This window comes from Uloborus diversus, chromosome 2 (assembly GCF_026930045.1).
Source record: "Uloborus diversus isolate 005 chromosome 2, Udiv.v.3.1, whole genome shotgun sequence".
Lineage (NCBI taxonomy): Eukaryota > Metazoa > Arthropoda > Arachnida > Araneae > Uloboridae > Uloborus > Uloborus diversus.
The window spans coordinates 79,491,922-79,519,097 of NC_072732.1; the positions used below are offsets into that span (position 1 = coordinate 79,491,922).

Below are 27,176 nucleotides of genomic sequence, written 5' to 3' on the forward strand. Positions count from 1 at the left end.
ACTTCTCAATTCACCCTGTCGATCATTCGCCGTAAGTCATACCCAGCAAGGGGAGAGGCGGGATTTGCTGCCCCACTTCTTTTAAACTTCTTGTGATCCCATTACTTTCAGTTTGGAAAACGGATTCTAATTTCCACGAAATAAACTAATTGTACAGAATTTTTTCTAAATCTTTCGCCAACAGGAGTATTGCCCCCTGCCCCAGGCAGGGATCATACTCTCCCCCCAGAATTTTAGCCCCAGCTTTAACTTTTGTTTTCCTCTTTTCCAGTTCCGATACGTATTTCATTCTATCGTAGTTTCTCAAAGCTCGGTTCTGAGACTTAGCCAACTAGAAATTAAAACCATACACTGTTTCCTACATCATGAAGCTCTCATGGCAAAGAACTTACCAGATGAGCTGAAGTCAGCTTTGGCTGAAGTCGTGAAAATCGTTAATTCCATAAAATCAAGGCCACTTAGTTCTCGTCTTTTCTCCGTATACTTCGTGAAGAACTAGCAGATCACCACACTCCCTACTTCTTCATACAGAGATTCACTGCCTTTCAAGTGTAAAGGTATTATCAAGAATTTTCGAATTGAGGGACGAGGTACGACAGTTTTTGATTTTAAAAAACGAAATGCAGTACGCCAGTTTGTTGCATGACAAATATTGTCTGGCAAAACTAACTTACATGGCTGACATTTTTGAACACCTTAACGAATTGAATCGGAAAATGCAAGGACTAGTAGAGAATTTGGGTTACATGTAGAGACAAGCTAAACGGGTTCAAATCAAAAATTCAGCTGTGGAGAGAAGAAGTAGATCGTGACTCATTGGACATGTTCAAATGGACCGTCAGCTTAGTATGTAAAGGAAATGGCGTGGAAGAAAAGCTGAATATATGGTGGCAGAACATTTAGTCATACTTCAGGACAATTTTAAGCACTATTTAGAGAATATTAACATGGAACAGTATGACTGGGTTTGCGTTCCATTCTCTTCATCTGCAGATGCACCAGCTAAAGACCTTTCTTTGAAGGCGCGAGAAGAATTTATGGACTTCAAGAGCGACCGTACTTTTAAATTTAAGTTGAGCAAAGTGCTTCTGGACGAATTTTGGTTGCTGGTTATGAGTATGGTTATGAGTTGCTGGTTATGAGTATCCCACCATCTCTTGTCTTGCTATTGATGTGCTGCTACCATTTTCAACTACATATCTTTGCGAACTCAGCTTCTCAGCCCTCACACTTATAAAAAAAAACAGCAAGAGATCATCTCTAAACAGGGTTCGTACGGGTCATGGAAATCCTGGAAAGTCATGGAAAAAAATAACAGAATTTCAGACCTGGAAAAGTCATGGAAAATTGAAATTTTCATTGAAAGTCATGGAAATTTATTTCAAGTCATGGAAAAATCTCCTGGACAAAGAGAAAGGAACAGTAGCTAAAGAAGCATTAGAAATCTTGAGTGATTTAACAGTATAGCACATAAAAGCTATTAAAAGTGGAAAATTGCACGATCCCAAAATCAAATCTGAATTTTGAAATCTCATTGCATCCACTTCTGTTGCAGCCGCTTGTCATTTTTTGAGATGTGATTTTACTGCCTGGACATCACTTATTTTGAATTTTCTGTTATTTTCAACACTTCTTACGTTTCATAGTCTGTAGTAGCAAAATTTCACGTTCTTATTTTTGCCACGTCCACTCAAAAAAAAAAAAAAGCAATTCAATTGCTTGCAAGTTCAATTCCATCATTCGTAAGGACTTTATTATTAAATTAATCAGAGTTTATCTTAATTTGTTGAAAGTTTTAGAAAATAAAGATCTTATTCAGGCGATAGAATACAGAAAAAGAGGAATTCTAATGCTCTAAAACAGTAGTGCCCAACATACGGCACACAAAACTAATCCATGCGACCCACTGCTACGTTCAATGTCAGGAATTAAACGTGTTCTGGAATTTCTGAACCTATTAATTTATATGCATTTGAAAATATGCAAATTTGTAAACAAAACAAATATACTTTTGAATCAGAAGATTGATTCATAACTGAATGATTTTTTCAAAAAAGATCTGGTTTAGAAACATAAAGAACTAAATTATGTGGCTTTAATTTAAAGAACCAAAATACTGTCAAGTTACGTGGATGATTAAAGGCACTGTTGACACCAAAAAGTAACTTTTGAAGCAAATTTATTGAAACTTAGTGATGACTCATTCAACCTTTGTCCCATTCAATATCATTCTGCCTGTTTTTAAAAAAAATATCAGACATTTAAGCATCATCATATTCGCTTCACTGCATTTTTACTTTACTTAAATTAAAATGATGAAGAGAAATAAGAATAGTTTAGTTTTTTAAGTGTGCACTTATATTTTTTTCATTACAAGTAAGTGCTTCAATGAGGCTGTGGCATTCATATAGACGTTTTGCTAATGCTCATTTCCAAATATTACCAAGTTTGAGATTACAGGGTTCGTACGCCCTTGAAAAACCTTGAAAAGTGCTTGAAAAAAAAAAGTTCATTTTCAAGTGCTTGAAAACCTTGAAAAAGTTTTAAAACCTTGAAAAAGTTTCTTAGTGCTTAAATTCTCTCAAAAATCAACGAATTGTGCTTAGAAGTTTTAAAAAAGTATTTCACCAATGCAATTTTCTGAACATATGTTCAGTATGCAACATCGCGAAAAATTGCTTCCGTGTTTGGGATTTCAATCCTTTTGCATCTTGTAAATATTTTGATGTTTTTTACAACCGAAAAATATTTTGACATATGGTACCTTAGATTAGTTTATCTTTTGTTTAATTTCATTAATTAACAAAGAAATTAATTTGGAAACCATGACAACATTGAACTTACTCGGGTTTCGCGGAAAATTGCTCTTGTGTTTGGAATTTCAATCTTTTTGCATCCTGCAAATATTTAAATATTTTGGCTAATCAAATGTTAGTTTCGCATATGCTACCTTAGATTAGTATATTTTTTGTTTAATTTTAATAAAAAACAAATAAATTTATTTCATGGGAAACATGCCACGTCGAACGAGCTCAGACTTTGCGAAAAATTGCTTCTCGTGTTTGAAATTTCAATCTTTTTGCATCTTGCAAATATTTAAATATATTCACTAATCGGATGTTATTTTCATATTTGCTACCGTAGATTAGCATATTTTATGTTTAATTTCAGTAAAATATAAGTTTATTTTATGGGAAACATGACAACATTAAACTTAATTCGCGAAAATTTGCTTCCCTTGTTTGAGATTTCAATCCCTTTGCATTTTGTAAATATTTTTATGTTTTTGGCAATTAGTAGTTATTTTGACACTGCTACATCAGATTAGCTTATTTTATTTTTTATTTTAATAACTAAAGAGTTAAAGAATTTATTACTTTGGTCTTATTTAATTATTTGCTTATTTATTTTTGCAATTTTGAATGATTATCTTTACCTAATTTTTGGTCATAACAGATTTAAAAAAAAAAAAATTTAAATTTCAACAGTTGAGCACCTAACAAATTAACTTAAAGTTTGTATTTTAAATATAAAGTTGATTTATATAATTTTATTTATAAGTACATCATTTCACCATGTCTGCTAAAATAAATAAGGTGTATAACAGGGGTCGTTGTGTTATGATTATTCACATGAAATCCAGTAGTGCTCGTTTTTATGCTTTTACCTCCCTATATCTCCAATTTTCCCCTTTTCCTCAAATGTTCAAAATTACTACTTTATTAAGGTTGTGGGTACTTGGAGCTTACTGAAAGAGGCTTTAATCAGCAAAGGGGTAGATAGCTTAAGCAGGGTCATTCATCTTCATTTGGATCTAATAAATTGACCAGTACCAGCCTAGCTAGGCCCAGTGCCTGCTGCTGGTTATCTACAGGCACTGGGCATGGTATTTCTATGCAGAATATTTTGACTTAATAAACTATTTTATGAATTGTATGCATAGCAAAAGTTATTGTTGTACATATGTATATTCAAGTAACAGGGTCTTAGTTTTAAAAATTATTCCCCCCCCCCTTGCCCCATTTTGCTCTTTGAAACTTTCAGGTAATTTTTTATGAACTCACAAATTACAATTACACCTGAATATTATTGCCTTTCTAAATTTAAATTCTAATTTCAACAATAACCCTTTTTTTTCCCAAAATAAAACTACTTTTGTCATAATATATGTCAACTTCTTGTGAATCTTTTCAATTTCGAAATATGGCTCTATAAATCTGACCTTGCACGTTTATTGTCTATTGCAAGTTTATCAATGAAAGCTGAATAGGCTCAAGTTTACATTCAGAGTATTTATCACTGCTTAAGCTGCTTTTATATATTTTGAGGTGTAGAGACTGGACTGTGGACTTTCATCAACTTATCTTACTTCCTAATTTTTAAATTTACTCGAGGACAGTTGAAATGCCTTATTGGCTGAACAGCTAATAAATACAAACGAATAATTGATTTGTATACTTATAAATGATTTGCAAACCTAATATTTTTAGAACTTAATAGTGCAAACTGAAATAACTTTCTCGTTAGTGTTTTTGTCCTAACCGCCCTCATATTGTAATAAACCACTTTATAGTTACTGGAAATAAATGTTGAAACCGGGGGGGGGGGGGGGGAGTGACTTCAAAAACTCCTCTCTGGCAATGCCATTGAACTTGGGTATTTTAGTTTCTTCCCATAAAAGTTAAAAGCACTTATGAAAGGTTTTTTTTTTAAAGTATTAATTTGCTGATTCTAGAAAATATACAAACCTCTGACTGCTGCAACCTTTAAAAAACCTCAAAATTAAACCTCTTGGTATCTGCTTCTCTTTATGACCAAACTTTTCAAACATTTTCAGAAAGACTTTCAACGCAGTAGATCTTTCATCAAAGCGTCTCTCGTTGTAGAAAAGCAATTTTGTTTCCCTATACTTTTTTGTATTATTGCCTTATTTCTATGTGTTTGTAGTAAATGAAATCTGCATACAATATTTTTAGTACAAATTTATGATATTGCCTTGAAAACAAAATTTTTTACCTTGAAAAGTACTTGAAAAGTGCTTGAATTTTTTTCTGCCTAAAGGGTATGAACCCTGGATTAAATAGTGCTATTCTCTTCGTGTATCGAGGTCATGAAAATTTTCATTGAAGTCATGAAAAAGTCTTGGAAAAGTCATGGAATTTTTTCATCCAAATAGAGTATGAACCCTGTCTAAAGAGCCTGGATCAAGAACTTCGTGTAGCTCTATCCAGCATAGATCCGAACATCAAACGTCTTTGCTCCTCAAAGCAGGCTCAAGTGTCTCATTAGTGTCAAACGAAAGTTGGGTTCTTGGTTTTAATTTCATGCTTTGTTTCTCTCTTGAAACATTTTTTGATAAATCGTTAAACTGCAGTGTGCACTTTAATGTCATGTTTGACAGAAATGCTTCGAAACATATCAAGTATAATTTTCTGTAAAGTCTGATATAGGAAGTTTTGTTGTTTATCAACTTCAATACATTCCAAATATTTCTACTTTCTAAATAAATTTAAATGCACTACGCAAGTTAAAAGTGTTTTATTCATATGAAAAAAAGTCCTTCCCCTGTCTTTTTACCAGTGAATGATAAAAACATTTGTATATTACCATTGCGAAATTAATTTTAATGTGCCCCGTTGATCTAGAAATTTCTTAAGTGTGCCGCAAAGTAAAAAAGGTTGAGAAGCGCTGAATTAAATTATATTTCTTTTCTGTTTTGATCATTTCAGGAAGCTCAAAATAAGCAATTAGAATTAGAAATGCAGAAACGTCGTGAAAGAATAGAAAAGTGGAGAGCTGAAAGAAAGAAAAAGGAAATTGCTGAGGGAGGAACTGTGAATACCTCAAACGTTGTGTTGCCTTCTGTAAAAAAATGGACATTGGAGGATGATGATGATGAAGATTTACCTCTTGTTGTTGAAACAGAAAAAAACGAAGCAGAAGAGAAAGTTGAAAAGAAAGAAATTAAGGAAGAAGAAAAAGAAAAGGAAAATATGGTAGTTGAGGAAGATGATGTTGATCCTCTAGATGCTTTTATGCAGGTATGTTTTCACTTCTGTTCTAACCTCTTCTTTTTCAGTTTAATTTTCTACTTGCTTAAAAGGTTCTAAGGTTTTTTAGGTTATATTACCTCACACCCAGAAAAAAATTATATTTTGAAATTTTAAGTGAAACAGAAGGTAATATTAGTGTGAAGTTTTATTTATAATGTGAATTTACTAAATTGTGATTATGTTTTGATTTTGGAGTTATAAAAAAGATTTACACTGAACTATTCTAATGTTTAGTCAAAATTTTTAACTACACTGACTACAAATTAGAAGACTATCTCATCACTGTTTTAACAAACATTTATGAGCTAGCAAAAGAAATAATTCAGACTTCGAAAGAGATGCCACTAATGCCGAGCAAACAGGAGAAAATTTCATTTGTTTGAACTTGATAAATGAACATTTCTTAAAATTGAACAGAAGTCTTTCGTAAGGAACATTGTTCCACATTCAGATTACAAGGAGTTTTGTCGAAGCAGAAACCAAAAACTTTGAAGCAGTTGACAGTTAAGGAAGTATTTAACTGTGCAAAATAAAAACTATTTCCTAATATTTCGAGTAAAAGCTATAGTTGTTTGAAATGTAAGAAAAGGAATGTTTTTTTTTTCATATAAATGGAGATGATTTGTTCAGAGAGCTTATTTCAAAGTTAACTAAATTGTTTCGATGTAAGCTCGTGAACTTTCTTAATTCTATTAGGGCAATAATTTTGTAGGGTTCTTTAAAATTAATTTGTTATTAGTTTTTGTTCACACCTTTGTGTGCGTCTCTGAGCGATGAGGAGCAACGCTTGGAGTCTTGTCTTCGCCAAGCAACCCTAAAGTCCCCTCTTTGGAGAAGTGAGTAGATAAATGCCTCCAAGAGAGATGCTTTCCATAAACCATAGCAGAAAAAGCCATTGGTCCTTGCTCTAAGTTTCCCTTTAACATGGGAGTTTATTATACAACTACCTCTTGTTAGTGTAAATGGAATACGTTGTTATAGTAACTAATGAATCATATATATCATAAATCAACATACAGTCGACAGTTGGAAATATTGTTTTGCCCCTGAGGCAGATGGCTCCAGTGGGTATGTTAAAATGTTTTGGCAGCCATCTGCATTTCAGTGAATTTTAAAATGGAGCATTGTATTACTTCCATGGTTACTAGATGCATTGTATAATGCTGAGCTATTTTGGATGTATGTACTTAAGTGTTTCTAAAAATAAATGATCAATGTGAATTTGATATGTATTCTGAAACTTGAATATGTATTTTTAACTTGGTCCCCGTCATCAATAATCAGAAATACGAGTATTATTGAAACATTTTAAACATCTGTGTAATGTTTATTTTAATGTTTGAAAAATGAATAAAAATTTGGATATAAAATGTTTCTGTAAGTTCTGTTGCTGATTTTTTTCGCATGTGTAACATTTTTCTTACAACTTACTTTTTGCAAGTATGTTTTGTTGAATGCTTTGTTTTTCTTGAAATAAAAGTTGTCTATAAATGTAAATTAAAATTAAATTTGAACTTCATTCTTTTTTCTTTTGTAGGGCATACAGGAAGAAGTAAAGCAGCTGCGTCATAAGAATATATCAAAAGAAACTGATGGTGAAGTAAGCACCTTTATGTTTCATGCCACAATGGCATTAGTTTAATGGTTCAAATACATTCATCCTTATTGTCAAATTATTTATTCATAATGCAAAAACAGTTGATCCTTTTTATAACTAAATTCTATGTAACAAAGTTAGTTATAATGTTATAGTTTCAGTCCCTCTTGTTTTTAGGCAAAAAATTCATAGCAAAAAATTTTACTAAAAACAAAGTAAAAAGTTATTTTGCTGAGATAACAAAGTATCATTGGGTTCAGAAAAAAAGCGAATGGCAGAAAAATTCTGAAAAATGGAATAAAAAGGTACAAATTTTGAAATACCCATAATCTGCTTTAGGACGCAGGCTCTTTTTGGGACTTAATAGCCTACATGTTTCTTCTCAAGAATCTTTGCAAATGCCTCCACTTGAGACACACGTGAGTTGATGTAATATAATGGTTTGGTTATTTTTATATTTTTTGGCCTAATAGGAAAATTATACAGAGTGGCCAAAATAAGAGGCCTGGAAAATGTAAAATCTTGTATTTTCTAGGCCTCTTTTATTTTGGGGTGGGGCTTTTTTGTTTATCAGGGTTTTCACTACAACAGAGAAAAAAAAATATTTAAAACAGCCCTGTTGATTAATTTTATGAATTGTCTCTCTGAAAGAATATTGGATTGCATTGGCAAAAGTTTTACATATTCAATAAAATAGCTAAGTTTAAATCAAATATATTTTAGAGTTAAAAGTATGATGGGTTTAAGTTTGATTTCTCTTTGATTTTTTTGTGGATTTCATTTATGTTAAATCTTTTATTATTATTTTTTTTTCTATATAAAAATATGTTTTTTTACTACACTGTGTGATAAATATTTAATTTAGGATAAAACAGGTGGAAAAGTTACTGTCATAGTTGGGATGGCAAAAAAGAAAGATGCTAAAGATAAAGGAGAACTTATGGAACAAGATCAAGATGCCTTGGAGGTATGTTCGTTCGTGTATTTTTATTCCAACAATGTATTTGTGTGTACCCAAAAACTACTTCTACCCAACTTAGTAGATATTTGATGAATTAATAGTAATATAATTACAGAATCTCAACAATTAAATTCTGATTCAAACTGTTTTATGCATTATTTTTATTTTATTATCCTTTCAAAGTTTTTGCAATTATTCATTAAAAGATTATTATTCTTGTGTTTGCATGTGAAATTAGTTATCCTGCTTTTCTTTTGAACCAACACAACTAGAACTTTATACTTAAGTGTATAAGTACACGCACTCATGTTTTTCAGTTTTATGGCTCGTCACTTGCTTTAAAAGGAAAAATAAAAATAAGTTAAAATTATGATCAAGTTTGAAAAAGTTAAAAAATTAAGGTTTTTAACCTTGCAAGAGTTATTATTTCATCACAAGAATCATTAATTTCTGAAGAAAAAAAAAAGACATTTATTGCAATGATCTTTAGTGAATGAACACAAACTTTTCTAGTCATTTTCTTTTTTGAAATTGGATAGAAGGTTAGGGTGAAAGTTTTCCATCATTTGATCGATTTCCATTGTTTTTTTTTTTTTTTAATTTGATTTTCAAAAGGGAATGAGACGGAACAAAATAAAATGTATAAATAATAAGTAATGAGTGAAGTCTGGGAAAATTCCAGCTGAAAATGTGCTTTTTATTTAATTAGTTTTATACCGGGGGCTCCCAAAGTTTGTTCTTTGGCGCACAAGGTGCCACAGGGAAAGGTGAGGAATGCCGCGAAGTATCCGTGGTATCAATATGAATAATGTAATAGATATAGAATAGAGAGAAAATTCTGATTCTTCAAAGTGTGGCACAAATTGGAAGACTTTAGGAACCCCTATATCATACAATCATATTAAAGAAAAAACTATGATTCATTACATGTTTATTTCTTAAGCAATCATCATGATTCTTCAGTGTACCTATATGTATATTTTCAATTTTACAACACTAGTGGGCAATGTGTTGTTTCTAAGTATAAAGTTTCATATTCAATCCTCTAATTTACTTAAAAACTGAATTTGAGACAAGTCTACTTTTAAAATAAATCCATCTTGAGAGTTTTTGCAATTCTCGCCCCTGTAAAAGGTATTTACTGCTGCAAATTTGTCTAAAACTATTTTTAACTTTTCATTTTAAATTATGAACTGATTATTCAATGGTTGGACTACCATATCAAAAATAATGTATTTCAACCAACTTCCAATCCCTCTCCTCCTTTTTGCAACATTTTCTGTCTTGTATTTATTGTATGCCTTTGCCATATTGTATCATTGATAAATTTTGTTTAAATTTCACATCTAATATTGATCTAAATTTAAAGTTAGATTTTTTTTGCACACTGTGGAAACATTGTTAGTACATAAATATTACTTCATTTACCTGTTCCATTCATGCATTGATTACATGAGGAGTTTACTTTCAAAATGGATTATATCCAGTTTATATTTTTTTGGCAAAACGAAAAAAAATGCTTTACGCACAAACACTGTAAAAATTTTGATTTTTTCACAATGATGTGGTCGAATAACAAGTGACTATTGGCCTGAGTCCAGGAATTTTTCCTCCATTTTATCAGACCTAAATTGCGAATTTTATTTTTAATATATTTCATTTTGGTGTAAAACAGTAAATATCATCCCTTTTGCAAAATAACACGCATTTTCTAGTTTACTTTCAAAAGGGATTATATCCAGTTTTTTTTTTTTCTTCTTTTTGGCAAAACAAAAAAAAAAAAGTTTTCCACACAAACACTAATTGTTAGAATCTCGAATTTTTCTCGATGTTTTGGTAGAATAACAAGTGACTATTGGCATAAGTCTTGGAATTTTCCCAGAATTTTATCAGACCTAAATTGCCAATTTTGTTTTGGATATATTCCTTTTTTGGTGTAAACAGTAGATATTCTCACTTTTGCACAAAAAAAAAAAAAAAAAAAAAAACATGCATTTTCTTCAGAAATAAACATTAAAATTGTAACAAAATATTCAACATTTTTTAATATATATATTTTTACTCTACTTTATTCCTTCCTACTTCGTTTATTCTTTTCATTGAAATTTCGGGGGGGGGGGGGGGGGCGGGAAAGACCTTTGATCAGATTATGTATGAACAATGAAACTACCCTAGCCAATTCAAATAACAACGTTGTAGATATTAACAAGTCACAATTTTTATCACAATTAATCTCAATTTTTAATCAAATCACAATTAAATCATTAATTAATCAAAATTGAAGAGTAATATCAATTATTTAACATTAATTTAGTATTCACAATTTGAAGTCTCGCTTGCCTAACTGATAACAGCCTTTCACAAGGCTGTAATAGTAGTTTGAGTGATTTAATAAAAAAAAATTTCCAAAAGGAATGGAATTCAAGACTATCCTATATCAATGTAATTATGCCTGTGATTTAAATTAAAAACAGTTGACAGTTCATTTCAAGAAAAATGTTTGAAAATTATGAGCTTTGTCATTATTTTAACTATTATACATGCTTATAAGGTGATTTTGAGATCAAAATCTTAGATTTTTGGTTTACTGTTTCAGTATTCTTCAGAAGAAGAGGCTGAAGACTTGCATTCAACTATGTTCAACCTTCAAGCTAATAAAACCAAAAAGCTTATGACAGTTAGTAAAGAAGATGTTACCTATCAACCTTTTCGAAAAAATTTCTATGTTGAAGTTCCAGAGTTAGCTAAAATGACCATGGAAGGTTTTAAATATTTTCCTTTCTCTAGTATTGTATTTAGGTTCTGATTTGTATTGTTTCTGATTTTTTCTGTTTTATTTAATTTGTAGCAGTTATACCCTAGTCTATTGAATATCTAAGTTCTCTGTGAAAGGAAAAAAAAAAAATCAAAGCATGTAACGTTTTTATAAGAGTAAAACCACATTATGCTGGTGATTAAAACACATGTATATGTAATATATGTACCTGTTTTTCAAGAAAATAAGCAGTTTCTTTCAAAATCATGCCTCACTCAAAACTATTTATGTAATTATTATTACTATTATTTTGTTTTAAATTTATGTTTAATACTTTGGAATATTAAAATAAAATTTTAATATTCATAAAGTTTTACGTAAGCCATCTGATAAGAGCTTTTGTACTCGGAAAAAAACTAAAAAAAAACATATCAATTTGTCGAGAACTGCTTTTTTGGAGATTTCAAGTTTTAATGTTCTAATGTTTGTTTTGTAACTTTTTGCAATCCTAAAACATGTGTCTGCTGCACTAATTGCTATGCGTGCAATGTTAACTTTCTTTTGTAAAATAATGTATTTTATTTACATTTTTATGCTTTCTTAAAGGTTTATTTTCTCTATTCTTTTTTTTTCTCTCTCCATCATCTCTCTTTGCGAAGAAACATCATACTTTCATTCTCAATGTGTGTGTTTAGGTATTTAACAATTTCAAAAACTTTTTTTTCCCCCCTGTTAGAGGTTGAAGCCTGGAGGAATGAAATGGAAGGCATTAAGGTCAAAGGAAAGGGATGTCCTAAACCCATCAAAAACTGGGCTCAATGTGGTGTGAGCAAAAAAGTTTTAGAGGTTTTAAAAAAGTAATTATTTGACATTTATCCACATATTTTTAGTTTAAAAATGTGTTGATTTCTTTTTTAAAAATCAGAAATCTATCAGTTTATTATGTGTTAGCTCTAAAATTAAAAACAAATATGAGCATGTATTTTAAATTGCAGAAACAAATTCAAGTTTTTTCTTTTTGTTTTTTTCAGGCACAATTATGAAAAGCCAACACCTATTCAGGCTCAAGCTATTCCATGTGTAATGTCTGGTAAAGATATGATTGGAATTGCTAAAACAGGGTCTGGGAAAACTTTGGCATTTTTGTTACCAATGTATAGGCATATATTGGATCAGCCACCCTTGGAAGCTGATGATGGTCCTATAGGTAAACTTTTTAAAAACCTTAACATATTAAAATGAGCTCTTTCTATAAATATTAAAAATCCTTTTGCTGGGTTTTCATTATTTGCTGATACATGGAGTAAACAATGTCTTTTTCAGCATTAGTGAAATGTCTAACTCGTACTTAACTTTTGTGGATTTCTGGAAGCTGAAAATCTTTAAAATGTTTACATATTGTTTACAAGGTTTGCTGACTGGAAAGTATAAATGTTTAGAAAAATATTTACACAAGTCCTTTTTTCTTGTAAAAATAAATTTTAATGGGATATTTGAGTATATGGTTAAATTGTATAAATGCACACACAGTTAAAACAATTAAATTTTCCAAAAAAGTTATATTACTTTTTAACTGTCATATCTTAAAAATCAAGAAATGTAATTACTAAAACACAAAAATTCTAGGTACTTAGCCTATTACAAGAGATTTCTTGTACACATTGCCTGTTTAAATATATCCCATTGACTGCGAAGGTTTATTTACAGCCATAATTTTCTTTCTCAGATCTTTTAGGAACATTTCACTAATATTTCTTTTCATGTTTGAGCTTGTTCTGTTAGGATATTCAACATTTTCATTAGCAAAAAGTAGTTCAATCTTCGGATTACTATTGAGATGATCTTTTCATGTACATTTGCTGATAAGTAGGAAATGTTGCCTATTTTTTATTGCTATATTTCTTTTTACACTCTTCTAAACATAGGTAAAGTTGAGATATTGAAGCAAAGCCTGAAAAAATGAAAGGGTTCTGATTTTCACTTTGAAATAGAAGTCCTCTTTAAACTCAAATTAAAGTTTAATTGAAGTTGTGAGAAGAAAAGGGATAAAGTGCCAAAATTAAAAATAGGAAAATAACCAATTCAAATGGTAGGAGAGCCTTTTTTTTTGTTTTGGGGCAAGAGATAATACTAATAACCCAGGTAAGTGCTGCTATACAGCATGGTTAATAATAATAATAAAAAAAAAAAAAAAATCAAAAATTGTCAATAAAAGCGTAAATAGTTGTTTATAAAAGCTACCTTTTATCTGAACTTTAAATGTGTCATGCTCAAAACTTAAAAAAAAAACTACATCTTTTTGCCTCTTACTGCTACAATTGATGTATGTATCAGAAACATGCTGTCAATTTCTAGCAGAGCTGCAAAGTCATGGAGTCAGAGTCTGACTGATTTTGAGGTAAGGGAGTCAGGGGTGAAGATTTTCAAATTCCAAGAGGTCGAGTGTCTGAGTCTGCAACTTGCCGTGGAAGCACAGTCAGGTTTTGGGGTAAAGGAGTCGGGAGTCAAAGGCTCTAAAATCCTTGAAGCCAGTCATTTTCCTTCTGATCAGCAGCCCTGATTTCTAGCTCAGTAAAACAGAATGATATATCTAAAGGCAATTCCATTTTAATAGATGCATCAATTGTTGCACAAAACACCTTACAAAAACTCCAAATATGTTAGACCTTTGTTTCATTGCATGAACCATGAGAAACTGAGGACTCTGATCTTGAAGCTTTCCAAAAACAATATTTAAGTGATATTTTTGACACTTAATCTTTGTTACTGAGCAAAAAAGAAATACTGCTTCTAGTAATCTTCAAAATTTAACTGTACTATATAGAAGATAATTTATAATGTTCTGACAATGATACAAGGATCTAACAAACTAGGAGTCATTTTAGGTTTTCTGTGCAACAATTGTCTGTCACTATAAAATAGTCCCTTATAAAGAGTTCAGTAAAAAATATTTTCAGGTTTTTTGTATTTGACCTATCACATATATAAAAGTTAAAAGTCATGTTTTGTTCAAATATTCACATCTATCCATAAAATTTAATTTGTTTCTTTTAAAATATACAAAAAAATGACTCAAGTGATTTTCTAAGACAGCATTTCTCCTCACAGCTGTTGCAGCTTTTTTATTTGAATAATATCATTATTTTTGTTGATAAGAAGTCATTTCATTATCTTAAAAGTGGATAAAAATCGCTTGTTAAGAAAGGAGTAAAATCGGATGGATATTTTTTGCTTTCAATTTTTCCTGCTATCCTAATTGCGTGGTTAACTATATATTTATTTCCTTACTGTTTCAGGTATAATAATGACTCCAACTCGAGAACTTGCGATGCAGATTACTAAAGAATGCAAAAAATTTGCTAAAGCACTGGGATTAAGAGTTGTGTGTGTTTATGGTGGTACTGGTATATCTGAACAGATTGCAGAGTTAAAAAGAGGAGCTGAGATCATTGTTTGTACTCCTGGGCGTATGATTGATATGTTGGCGGCAAACAGTGGTATGTTTTTATCGTAATTTCATATCACTCACCTTTTTGGAGATTAAACTATGAATTTTGATTCTTATTTTTATCCTAAGGTCGTGTGACAAATCTGAGAAGGTGTACATACATTGTCTTAGATGAAGCTGATCGTATGTTTGACATGGGATTTGAGCCTCAAGTAAGCAGCAATCATTCTTCTCTCATTCTTGCCCTCATTTTGCCATCATTTAGAGTTTTGTAATACATTTGCAATAATAAAAATTTGAATGAGCGTCATGCAATTTTTGTGGCTGAATAAGATTTGCTTGATTTCTTTTTTAAAAAAAAATATCTTTTTCTACAATTTCAGATTTGAGTTCTTACATACTATGTTCAACTTTTGAATGTTGTCTTACTCTTAATTATGCTTGTTTTCTACTCAAACTTGTGAATGTGCATGCATCTTTGGATAAACGCAACTGAAAAAAAAAGTATTTATTAGTTGAAAAAGGATACATTTTTTTAAATGCCAGAAGCTATTGATTTAAAAGCATTTAGTTTTATCAACTTGTGCACTTATATGCAGGGCTGCAGAGTCGGAATCAGACTGATTTTGGGGTAAAGGTTTCGGAAGTCGAAGATTTAAAGTTCCAGGGGTCAGAATTAGTCATTTTCCCTCAAAGGCCGCCACTCTGCCAGTGCTGTGCTTGCAAGTGGAGTCGGACTAACTTTGAGGTAAAGGAGTCGGAGTTGAAGGTTCTAAAATTTCTGACGTCGGTCAATTTACCTCCAACTCCGCAGCCCTGCTTACATGTGATGAAATTGTTAACTCGGCTTAAATCTATGCTCTGTTTATTGTTTCACTTATAAAATACTTATTTTTATTGAATAAAAACAATCACATTGATTTTTATCATCAAAAATGTGAATGGGTCAGCATATATTGCATTCCATTTCTATTACACATTTGTACTGGTTAATTTATTGCTGCATTTTTAGGTGATGCGAATTGTTGACAGCACACGACCTGATCGTCAAACTGTCATGTTTTCCGCTACTTTTCCTCGCCAGATGGAAGCATTAGCTCGACGCATCTTAACTAAACCTGTGGAAGTGCAAGTAGGAGGAAGGAGTGTTGTTTGTAAAGATGTCGAGCAACATGTATTAGTAATTGAGGAAGATGGAAAATTTTTAAAACTGCTGGAACTCTTAGGCTTTTATCAAGAGAAAGGAAGTGCACTTGTGTTTGTCGATAAGCAAGAAAATGCCGATCTCCTGTTAAAAGATCTAATAAAAGCATCTTATAATAGCATGGCACTTCATGGTGGAATTGATCAGTTTGACAGAGATTCTACGATTTGTGACTTTAAAGCTGGAAAAGTTAGTGTTCTGGTAAGAATAATAATTTGTAATAGTTTTTAATTTGAAGAATGATAAGGAATAAATAATACTTTCACTTTAACTATGTCTACTATTGAAAGAGCATCTTATAAAAGAGCAATACATTCATATCTAACCATTAAATTGTCAGATAACTTGTTAATTGCTATTTGAGTCAATTTCAGTTAGCATATACGTTACCATTTTTTGAAGTATCTGTTAATATACAGGGTTAGATAAAAAGAATATCCCGGTTTTAAAAATTCATATTTCATTAAACTATTGTGCTTAGCACTATAAATGTTTCATAAAAATAAAGATAAACTGTGAAAGGTTTTTTTCACTCACAAATGTTCGATGTGTGCGCCTTTTTTAATGCAACACACATCTATACCATATATTTTGAAGTGTTTTACAGTCAATTTTTCGTAATGCTACAGATTATGCTATCTTTCAGTTCTTGCAATGTTGTATACACAGGTGGAATATAAACACTGTCTTTCACAAAACCTCATTATAAAAAAAAAATCACATGGGATTAGGTTTGGGGATCTTGCTTGTCAACGCATAAAGGATAGATCATTATCACCTGCAGGACCAATCCAGCTTTTCGTAATATCAATGGCACAGTAAAGTGGAAGAAGGGGTGTTTTTACCCAAAAAACCTGTGTTTTTACCTGTTTGGGGAACCCTCTCCCCATAAGAGATCTTGATTTTAACAATGTTGCCAATCTCAATACTGTAATTAATACAAGTGTAAGGAAGATTGTGATCTAAAAACCCCTTCCGGAAGAAATTGCTGGCTACGCTAGTGCGGAGCGTGCATGTTTAAGTAATTACTTAGGTCCAAAACAACTTAGACAGTTTGTACTTTATTTTATATATCATTCATAGTGGTAACTGTAATAGTTTACGAAATATAATTTTTCAAAGCCGGAATATTCTTTTATGCTAACCTTGTACTATGAGTAAATTTTTAACTTAGCGATTCATTTTAATTTTATTTCACTATATTTACTTGTATCATGAATATAGTCTAATTTCTTATGAATGTCTTCTATTTAATTTATGGAATTAAGATTTTGAAATAACTATTAAAACTTAATGGGTATACAGTTTTTATTTAAACAAAATTATACTGGTTTCTATATATTTTTGGAATTGATTTCTTTCCTTTTAAAATACCCTTACAATACAGTCGAGCCCGCTTAATAGAATATCGGATAAAAGAAAATCCTGTTTAATATAATGCATTTTGAATATACAAAACCAGTGTAATGTGTTATTTTGATCCCAGTTAATGGAATATCCCACTTATTAGAACTAGGGGGCTATCGCCCCCTGCTCGCTATCGCTCGCCAACCCCCGGAACTGCTTACGCAGTTCCCTGTGGATCGCTTCGCGATCCATGCTCGCTTCGCTCGCTCGCTGTATGCCAATACATTAGCCTAGCTAAAATTTTCCGTAAAAATTAAAGTTGGTAATTGCATTTAGGTCACCATCCATTTAACCAATATGAAAATTACGTTCATAATGTTAATTTGTCTGCTTTAGCCAGATTTTCGACAGTTTAACTTTGCTGTATGTAAGATGACTGCCTTGGCAATGTGCACAACTTTACCATTATAGATACAAAAGTGTCTGTCATTGCTTTGGAGAGATTGCACTTCTACCTGTTGGTCCGCGGAAGGTATTTTATTTCCCTTCTACCACCCATTGGAAAACCAATGAAGGCATTCCCCTATCCGCCACCTGGGGACGCGCCCTCTAGGGGTTACAGGCTCCCCCGAGGGATGTATTTACATTATTTACACTCTTATATATTTACATATTTACACTCTTATATATTCTAATCTGAGAAAACTTCCTCATATACACAATTAAAAATGTCCCGTTTGGGAGCCACAACTGACACTGCTTCAAAAGATCTTGTTCTTGATAATGCCACATAGAGCTGGCCATGACTAAAAACAGGCTCAGAGAGCACCAAACATATTTTCTCAAACGTTTGTCCTTCTTGTTGTTATTCTGAATCCTTGCCACGTCACGAACAAAAAATGGTTTAACTAAAAACGCGAAAACTCGCCAAGGCTACTTTGCTTGCACAATACTAAAACTACTATAACCCTAAACAAATTTGGCGAAACCTTTCAGCTGAGAATAAAAGGAATAAAGTAAATTCTTTCTCGGTTATTCATTTTGAACTGAACTGTCGTACTGAAGCAGAGAATAGACGACGCTCAAAGCGCCTACGCGTTCAAAACAACATTGCCGATGAACATGATTGTGGAGCAGTGTGTGAAGAATGCGAATTTTGTGGTGCTCTTTATTGGCAGAAAGAGCGTAATACTGCAAATAAATATACTAAATGTTGCCATGACGGAAAGGTGCGGTTACCGGCATTGTGTGACGCACCTGATCTGTTGAAGGAACTGCTGACTGAAAATTCCCCAGCCGCTAAAAATTATCGGCAGCGAATCAGAGAATACAACTCTCTTAAATTGGATTCAAGAACGGTTTCCTGCCTTCTTTGAGCTTTTCTTTGCTGATTAAGGTTGAAATGGGCCACAGCCCGACTCAAACTCATCTCAAAAAAAAAAAAAGTTCGTTGAGTATTCTGTGATTCAAGATTTCAAAACAACGTAGAAGTTTGTTTACATGATTTATCGGCGAAGTGTTGCCAACAGAGGTTTAGAAATTCACCCCTTCATTTGCCGGCACGTAAGAGAATTATATATATAGATACTTTTTCATGGCAAAATGGCTATTCCATTAAACGGGGTTCGACTGTATAGAAGAAAATGATAACTTTCCATTGGGGTAGCGTGAGCTTTGTCTTAAGAATAAATCTGCTGTTTAAAATGAATTAGTTCAATTTTCTCTTTAATGTTTATCTTATTCCTTTTTCTTTCCTTTTTGAAACTTTTTAGATTGCTACCTCTGTTGCTGCTCGTGGTCTAGATGTGAAACATTTAATACTTGTTGTAAATTATGATTGCCCCAATCATTATGAAGACTATGTTCATAGATGTGGGTAAGAAAGAAGATTCTTTTTTTTTATCTTTTAAAATATTAGAATAAATAGAATAGTGGGTTAATCACAGGGTGAATCAAGTTATTATCATTTGTATTTATTTTGTTCAATTATTTAAATGCATTGTGAAATGCTTAGGTAAAATAATGTTGATTTAATTGCATGGTAGTTATAAAAGCTATATTTTTATTATCTTTTTTACCTTTCTATTTTATGTGAGTTAATTATGCTGTTAAATTTAAAACATATGCCAAGAAACCATAATGTTCCTTTTCAAAATTTTGTTTGTCATAAAGAATTGATTAAGTTCAGTAATTTAATTACAAAACCTAACTGTATATTTCAATTGTATCTTAATCCAGTATAAGGCCATTGTTATGCATATGTGTTAGATTAAATTATTTTTTGGATTAAGATTGCTGAAACAAAAACTTACGTATGACTATAGACAACTGAAAATATTTAACTTTTAGTTCTTTAGTAATAGATGAAGGAGAAGCGTGTCCAACTGTGTATTTTGAAAAATTATGCGTTATTCAATGCTACCTGAATCTGTTTCAATCTTACACGAATATATCATTGTCTGAAAAATTTAATAGAAATCATTTCATGACATGCGTGCATCAATAGGCCTTATTAATACTAACATTTTAAAAATCTTATATATACGCAGAAAATTAGGAAAATAGCTATTGATCACTAAATGTCACCATTAGTGTTGTGGTGCTAAATTTTTTCTTTTCTGAACGCAAGGAGATAGGGGAAATAAAATAAAATGTTGTTGTGCATTATTCATCAATCTATTTAGAGGTAGGGGAGAGCTCTCCAAAAAAAAGGGATAAAATAATTAATTGAGAAAACAACAACTAAATAAATTTTCATCACTGGCTAAATATGGCATCCCTTTTTTCACCACATGCTGATTTTGACTTCCGCTCTTTGAAATAACTTGCTTATATTGTTATGACTTACACAGTTTTCTAAAAATGTTCATTGTAGGCAGGATTCAGACTGAAATAGAGGCAACGCAAACTGATTTTGGGTTTTCAAATAGAAAAAATATATATATATTGTTACGAGTTCGGTGCAACTTCAAACTTTCTTTAAATGACGACACAGTTCTTGGAAAAACACAGGAGATTTATTTACAACTATGTTCAAGAAATATTGTTAGGAACTGCTAAATTAACCATAGCAGTTAGGGAAATATCAATTAACAGTGCAAACTCAACAGTAACATACGTATTTACATCAAAATATGCAAAAGCAGAGCGCAAAGGCTGCTGTTGCACTTTCCAGTGCAACAGCTGAAACGAGACTCCACAGTTGGAAAGCAAACTGACTCTCTCCCCGATTCACGAACAAACAGCAATTTATAAACCTAGAGAAGTTTGGACAAAATTCAATATGCTTCTTGATGTTTTATTTTAATTCTATTCCCGAATCTTATTAATCAGAAATGGGGGACTGTATACTTCATTCAAATGTAAGGGGGATGTTTATTCATTATAAGAAACTATTTACAGGTTACGTTACTAAGATAATTTTAGATGAAAAATAATGGAATAAATGTCAAATTTAGCCAGATTACAACAAATTAATCATAAAAATAATTGATATTAACAGAATTTGTAACATTATTTATATTATTTGAAATATTATGTAGGAACAGTGTTCTGCTTAGTAAAGTCCGTTCCGGCGCCAATACACCCCTGGTCAACATATCTTTAAATTTAGTTAAATCAAAGTTACATTGATCTCTCACTTATACGCGTTTTTCACTTATGAGCTTTTTTCTCACGGGCCCAGCCAGAGATATAGGAAAACAATGTTAACTCTTGTTCATTTATACGTAAAACCTAAAATGCAATTTTCAATTATGTGCGATAAAATTTTTTCAAGTTTAAGTAAAAACGCCTATTCACACTTTGCTTAACGAAAGATTTGTGCCCTTTTTTTTCTGACTCTTGGAATGCTTTCACATGCCTTTATTCCATTGTTCAGATTCTTCCAAGAACAAGAACGAGTTATTTTTTGCACAAGTTTGCGCGTTGGGGGGTGGAATTAGTCTTGTGATCGACATTGAGAGGGAGAACGGGTTACATATGCAAAAAGGTTGATGTCACTAAAAGTCGTGGTCAAGCGGGAAGTATTGATGTGACCTATCGAGGATCTTTTGCATTCTCGTGGACTAGACTATAGCACTGATCAGGCGACATTTTTTAGTTTTTGGGGAATTTGCTTACGTACTGTACAGTATAAAAAATGACAAAACGTACAAATTCAAATTTTACATTTTTATTAAATTACAATAAATGTAGGGAAATTATTTGCGTATTTATTCATTAGTATTACCGGTGTACTATTAGAATTACTATAACCAGGGTTGTCGTATTTTGTCCACCCTGGAAAAAAATGCCGGAAAAAACCTGAAATAAAACGCCCCGGAAAAAATCATTTTGTCCACCTTTTCGATAAACTGAAAATTTTTTGTTAAAAATTTGAAGTTGGGGGGGGGGGAATATATATATATATATATATATATATATATATATATACTTACTATTCAAGTAATAGTTTAATATAAAAATAGCATACATAAATATGTATGTAAACAATTGAATGTAAAATATTTTAAGGTGAAAATGAAAAAAGTAAGATCAGTTGAAGTGTATGTAAGTGTGGATATAGATCAAATGAGTGTTAATAAGTTATAATGTATGTAACAGCATTTATAAAAACAAACATATCAGCTGTACATTTTAAGATATTTATCTTTGATGTGGAGGTTTATTGCCCATAATAAATGCATTTATAAAATTAAAAAATAGAAATAAAAGGTTTTTAAAGGTTAGAGTCTCAAAACATTAAAAATCATGTTAAACAAAAAAAAAAAGAAAGAAGAGAAAAACTACTTGATATTAATAAAGGAAATGTTGACATGAAGTGAAATCTGTTCTTGTAATACAAATAGGAATGTGATGATCAGCAACAGGCTTTGAATTCAGCTAGGCTGTTTCTAGTCAATTTCTTAGTCCCCAATGAAGATTATTGGCCCTTTAAAAGCTATCTACCCCGCTTGTTCATTATAGTCTCTTCCGGTACACTGTTCTGAGTACCTACATCCTACTAAAGTAATATTTTTTCTTAATTTTTGTGACATTAACATATCTATAAAAGCATGCAGAGTACATAAATATTTTACTATGGGGTGAAATGAATAAAAACTCAAAAAATATAACAGTAAAATATTTTTAATCTATAAATCTTCGTTTTGTATGTATGTCGCCAAGCATTCCATTTGACTTTTCCATTGAGTTTAATTTCGACTATTGTACTAGTATCTAATAGTGTAATCACGCCCGAAAGCTTATTCACATTGTTAAATTTAATTACTTTTAAGTAAAATATGATTTAAAATTAGTTGCACCAATGTGTAATTAAATTCATTTTTTGGTTTCATTAAATTCTAAAGTTAACAATCATTCTTTTTTAACTAAATGATTAATTCACAATAGATAATGTATTACAATTATATAACAATTGTATTACACCATAACAATAAATTTATGTATGGATAATCAGTTGGATTTTCATTTCGTCCAGTTTTGTCCATTTCGTCCAATTTCTTCCGGCGTCCCGGACTTATTACAAAAAAGTGGACAAAATAGCAACCCTGACTATAACTGATGTTAACTTACTGCATTTAAGCTTTTCCTAAATTTCATTAAACCACAGGAGAAAATGGTTTGGCATGGTTCAGATAGAGAAATAATAGGTATTGATTATTTTAAAAACTGTTTGAACTGTTCTAGTGTAGCAGTGAGTGTGTCGAATGTCAAGCATTGTAATGTGGCGATATTTTTTACTAAATGTTCTTGTTTTAAAAGAATTATTTCTCTGATTCAAATAAGCTACTAGAAAAAACTTTAAGGACAAATAATTTAAAGTGAACATACATTTTCAGTAAGTTAAAGCATAATTTTTCAAAAGCATATACTGCTATTGGCAGGTAAAGGACAGTAACTGCAAATTTTTTATTTTAGCCTTTTTTGTCATCTATTGTATGTTAGCTTATCATAGTGTACAATCTTGCTTATTTGGTTTCTGCTGGGAGAAAAAACCTAATTCCTGCGTTCCCCTGCTATTTATATTAACCCAAATGCTTTAAAAACTCATTTCTGCAGATACTGCCGTTTACCTGCCCTTTGGCAGAATAAAACAAAGAGTTTTTGCTTGTAACATTTAATGAGAGTGGGGTCGTTTCCAAAATTTTAAAAGTATTTTTTTCTGAAAGAGCATGCTTAAAAACATAGGATCTGACCATTTTTTAAATAATTTATTTAAGTTTAATATTTTTAAAAAATTACTTGAATCACTTCGCTTTTATTGTTTACACTTCTGTCGTGTGACATCACAAATCATGAAATGCCATTCAATGTTGCCAAACACAGAACAAAATATTTAATTCGCATCTTTACTCGTGTGTATTGGAAACAGTATAGTTGATAGCAAGCGTAGAGCTCAATTTTAATTTGCTGCTTGATTATCATAAACATGAAAACGTAGTAAAAAGATGCGCTACAAATTGCATCATTTGTGACGTCATCAAGACCACACCTTGTTTGAAAAATCGGACATTTAAAAAAATTAATTTTAAAAAAACTGTTGGGAAAATGAAAGTATTTTCTGGGTCCGTGTAATTTTTTTTGCTCATTCTATCCATTTCAATGACTAAAAGTAGTACTTTTGACTGAAGGACACCATTCTATTATGCATAGAATTTCTCATGTAAGTCATTTGAAAAATGTTTCTACATATGACATTGATTTTGCTGTTTTCCAATAATATTTGCATTGAGTGTGCAATCTTTGCCCCTCCTCCCCCAAAAAATCTAAATGATGGTCCTGCATGATATGTTGTCATAGTGTTTAATTTTTAGCATTCTTTTTTGACAAAAAAAATTGTGTATTCTAGTCGAACAGGACGGGCTGGCAATAAAGGATCTGCCTACACTTTTCTTACTCCAGACCAAGGTCGATATGCTGGTGACATTATTAAAGCTTTAGAATTAAATCAGATTGCTATTCCTGCGGACCTGCAAAAGTTATGGGATGAGTACAGAATAAAACAAGAAGCGGTAAGAAATATTTCATTACATTCTTATTCATTAATTTTGGCAGTAAATGATAATAATTTCTTTTACCTATGTATATAATAGTGATAATGCAAAAATCCCAAAATTTATTGGTATTTTACATTTAACTTTCCAAGTGACAAGCATTTTCCGAAATAAGTTTCCCGAATCATGAGTAGGCCAAACATTGACATAGAGTCCAATCTGATGGGAAAAGGATGTAATAGGTTAACCTTTTATTGAATTATATCTGGCATCATATTGTAATTTCATTGTTGTAATGTAACTTCAGTTTTTTTTTTTTCTTTTTTACTTCATTCATTGAATGCCCTTGTTTTTATTCAAATGTAGCTTCAATTATTCTGTTTTTTAAAGCAATGCAAAATATTTTTAAACTGTTAAATATACTGTTACCACTGGAGAACATACTTTCAGTTACAAAAATATACTTGCAAACTTGCAAAAAATACTCCCCCCCCCCCCAATATTCAACTTTTAGAGCTTTCATTAATGTTGCCTCTATTGTAAAGCAATTGAGATACATTTTGTATTATATTATATCTGACTTAAGTATTTCTTCCCCTTTCTCTTTTAAATAATACTTTAGGAAGGTAAAAAAGTGAAAAGTAGTAGTGGCTTTTCAGGAAAGGGCTTCAAATTTGATGAAGCAGAAGCTCAACTTGCAAATGAAAAGAAAAAATTCCAGAAAGCTGCCCTAGGTCTTCAGGATTCTGATGATGAAGATGCTGAAGCAGATATTGACAAAGAAATTGAGACTTTGTTAGCGCCAAAAAAGCGTGTTCAAGAAATAACCATTCTTCCTTCTGGTGCCACTGGTTTACCTGGTAGCATTGGAAGTGTGGAAAAATTAGAACTGGCAAAGAAACTGGCCTCACGAATTAGCTTGGCAAGAAACATAGGAGCTGAAGCTCAACAAGCTGCTGAAGCAGTACTTAAAGGACATCTTGGCACTCCTGTGATATCAGTAAGTTCTTTCATATTACCTATAATAATATTTTTATGCTATAAATTTGTTTCTTTCATGTTTTGTTGTTACTTTTGATAATGTGTAATAGTTAGGCATACCAATTTTTCAGATCTAACCCCCGACATATTTCCAATGAAATTGTTACCACTGAATCTCTGTTTTTTGGAGCTTGTGGCAATTTTCATAGAATTGTAAAAAGTTTTTGAAACTACAGTGAAGCACCGTTTATACGTTTCTCTTTTATACGTTTTTATCAATTACCCCCATGATGCCGCCATGGTGGCGGCATTCCCCCCCCCCCCCCCCCCGGAAGCATATTTCCACTGTATAGATGAAAAGCAATTTTTTTTTAAAGGAACAAAAACTGCGCTCTTGTAAACTGTGCTTAGTAAAAAGAGTTAGTTAACAGAAGTTGGTCTTAACAGAAGAAACTGGTGAAGAAAATAATATTGTAAATGCGAGCAATAGGTCTGAAGGTGAGTTACTGGATGCAGCACCTTCCTCATCAAAGCCCGTTCAGGAAGTGCCTCAAAAAACGTTTCTTTAATTGCTAGAAAAGTTTTCACCAGTTCCAAAATTGGCAGCAGAATGGTACAGGAAAGTTCTAAAAGTAAAGGCCACTTGTCGATTCCAAATTGAACCCCAATGAAGGCAGTTTTGGAAGAAACAGTAGCTAAAAGAAAGGAAAAGACATTGAAAAAGAAACAAGCCAAAAGAATCTGCAGCAAAGATGTATATCACAACTGAATGCAAAGAAAGAAAGCAGTGACAACACGGCAAAAGAAAATGAATGAATCTGTTAAGAAAAGGTACAAGCGACTTTTTAGTTTGGAAAATGCTTCAAATGAGAAGGACATCGACGTCAAAAACTTTCGTGACAACCATGAAAATGATGATCTTTTTGATCCAAGCAATCCAAACTTTGTGCTATATGCAATAAATATGGAACAAGCAAACTGTGATACAGATGCACTTGTTGTGGTGAGTGGGCATTCAGAGTCTAGCGATGCTGAAACAGCTATAAACTACATTTATGGTTTTTGTAAATTTTAAGAAAAGCAGATGAATTCAAAATTCTGTTTTTTCACTCATATAAACTATAAATATCGTTTATTTTACTTTTTAATTCCTATGTTATAATGCTAATTGCATTACAGGATTTGCAATAAATTTTCCTTCTTGGTCTTTTAGTCATATTGGTTAGTGGCAGGATTACCCCAGGTCCGTCGCGGGATTATTCCAGCTCCCTGGGTAATACCGCCACAGTGCAGAGGTTGACAAATTGATGTAAGATGATAAAAATTATGTCAAGTGACGCGTGTTTGACAATCAGGCTTAAACAAAAAAAAAAATCAGTAAAATTTTGGGCAGATTTCAAAAAAATAACCAAAATGTAAACATTTTAAATCCCCCAATTACAGGAGAAGCCTTTAAAACAAAACTCAGAATTTTATTTGCTCATATTCGAGATAAAAGTATTGTTGGGGAAAGTTGAGATAAAGCACTGAATAATAATTTGAATGGAGGAAAGCCTTTAAAAAATTGGGATTTTATGTGGAAATCTAAGTGTCATAATATTAATAGTTTTTAGTTGATATCTCTGCTAATTATTATCGGAGGGTTACGTTAAATAGCCAAACATAAAGACGGGAAGATTACGAATTCATCGATACCTGGTTCGATGGTCAGTTCACTGTCGTTCGGGAGAAGAAACTAGGAATAGATGACTACATAGATACATAGGTATATACATAGATACATATGCTCAGTTTTTAATTACACTAGATTACATACTCTCAAAAAGGTTTTG

The 27,176-nt window shown here is 31.7% G+C and overlaps 1 protein-coding gene across 2 annotated transcripts in view; it reads left to right on the forward strand.

Annotated features, from left to right (window-relative positions):
* The window catches only part of LOC129217122 (probable ATP-dependent RNA helicase DDX46), a 59,149-nt gene that overhangs the window by 13,034 nt on the left and 18,939 nt on the right, over positions 1 to 27,176 (forward strand). For both annotated transcript variants that reach the window (XM_054851375.1, XM_054851376.1), the window contains exons 4-15: positions 5,730 to 6,041; positions 7,591 to 7,653; positions 8,516 to 8,617; positions 11,208 to 11,373; positions 12,103 to 12,223; positions 12,398 to 12,573; positions 14,663 to 14,863; positions 14,944 to 15,026; positions 15,827 to 16,219; positions 19,138 to 19,241; positions 24,219 to 24,381; positions 24,986 to 25,363. In XM_054851375.1, the coding sequence (XP_054707350.1) occupies positions 5,730 to 6,041; positions 7,591 to 7,653; positions 8,516 to 8,617; positions 11,208 to 11,373; positions 12,103 to 12,223; positions 12,398 to 12,573; positions 14,663 to 14,863; positions 14,944 to 15,026; positions 15,827 to 16,219; positions 19,138 to 19,241; positions 24,219 to 24,381; positions 24,986 to 25,363 (2,262 nt within the window). The remainder of the gene's footprint in view (positions 1 to 5,729; positions 6,042 to 7,590; positions 7,654 to 8,515; positions 8,618 to 11,207; positions 11,374 to 12,102; positions 12,224 to 12,397; positions 12,574 to 14,662; positions 14,864 to 14,943; positions 15,027 to 15,826; positions 16,220 to 19,137; positions 19,242 to 24,218; positions 24,382 to 24,985; positions 25,364 to 27,176) is intronic.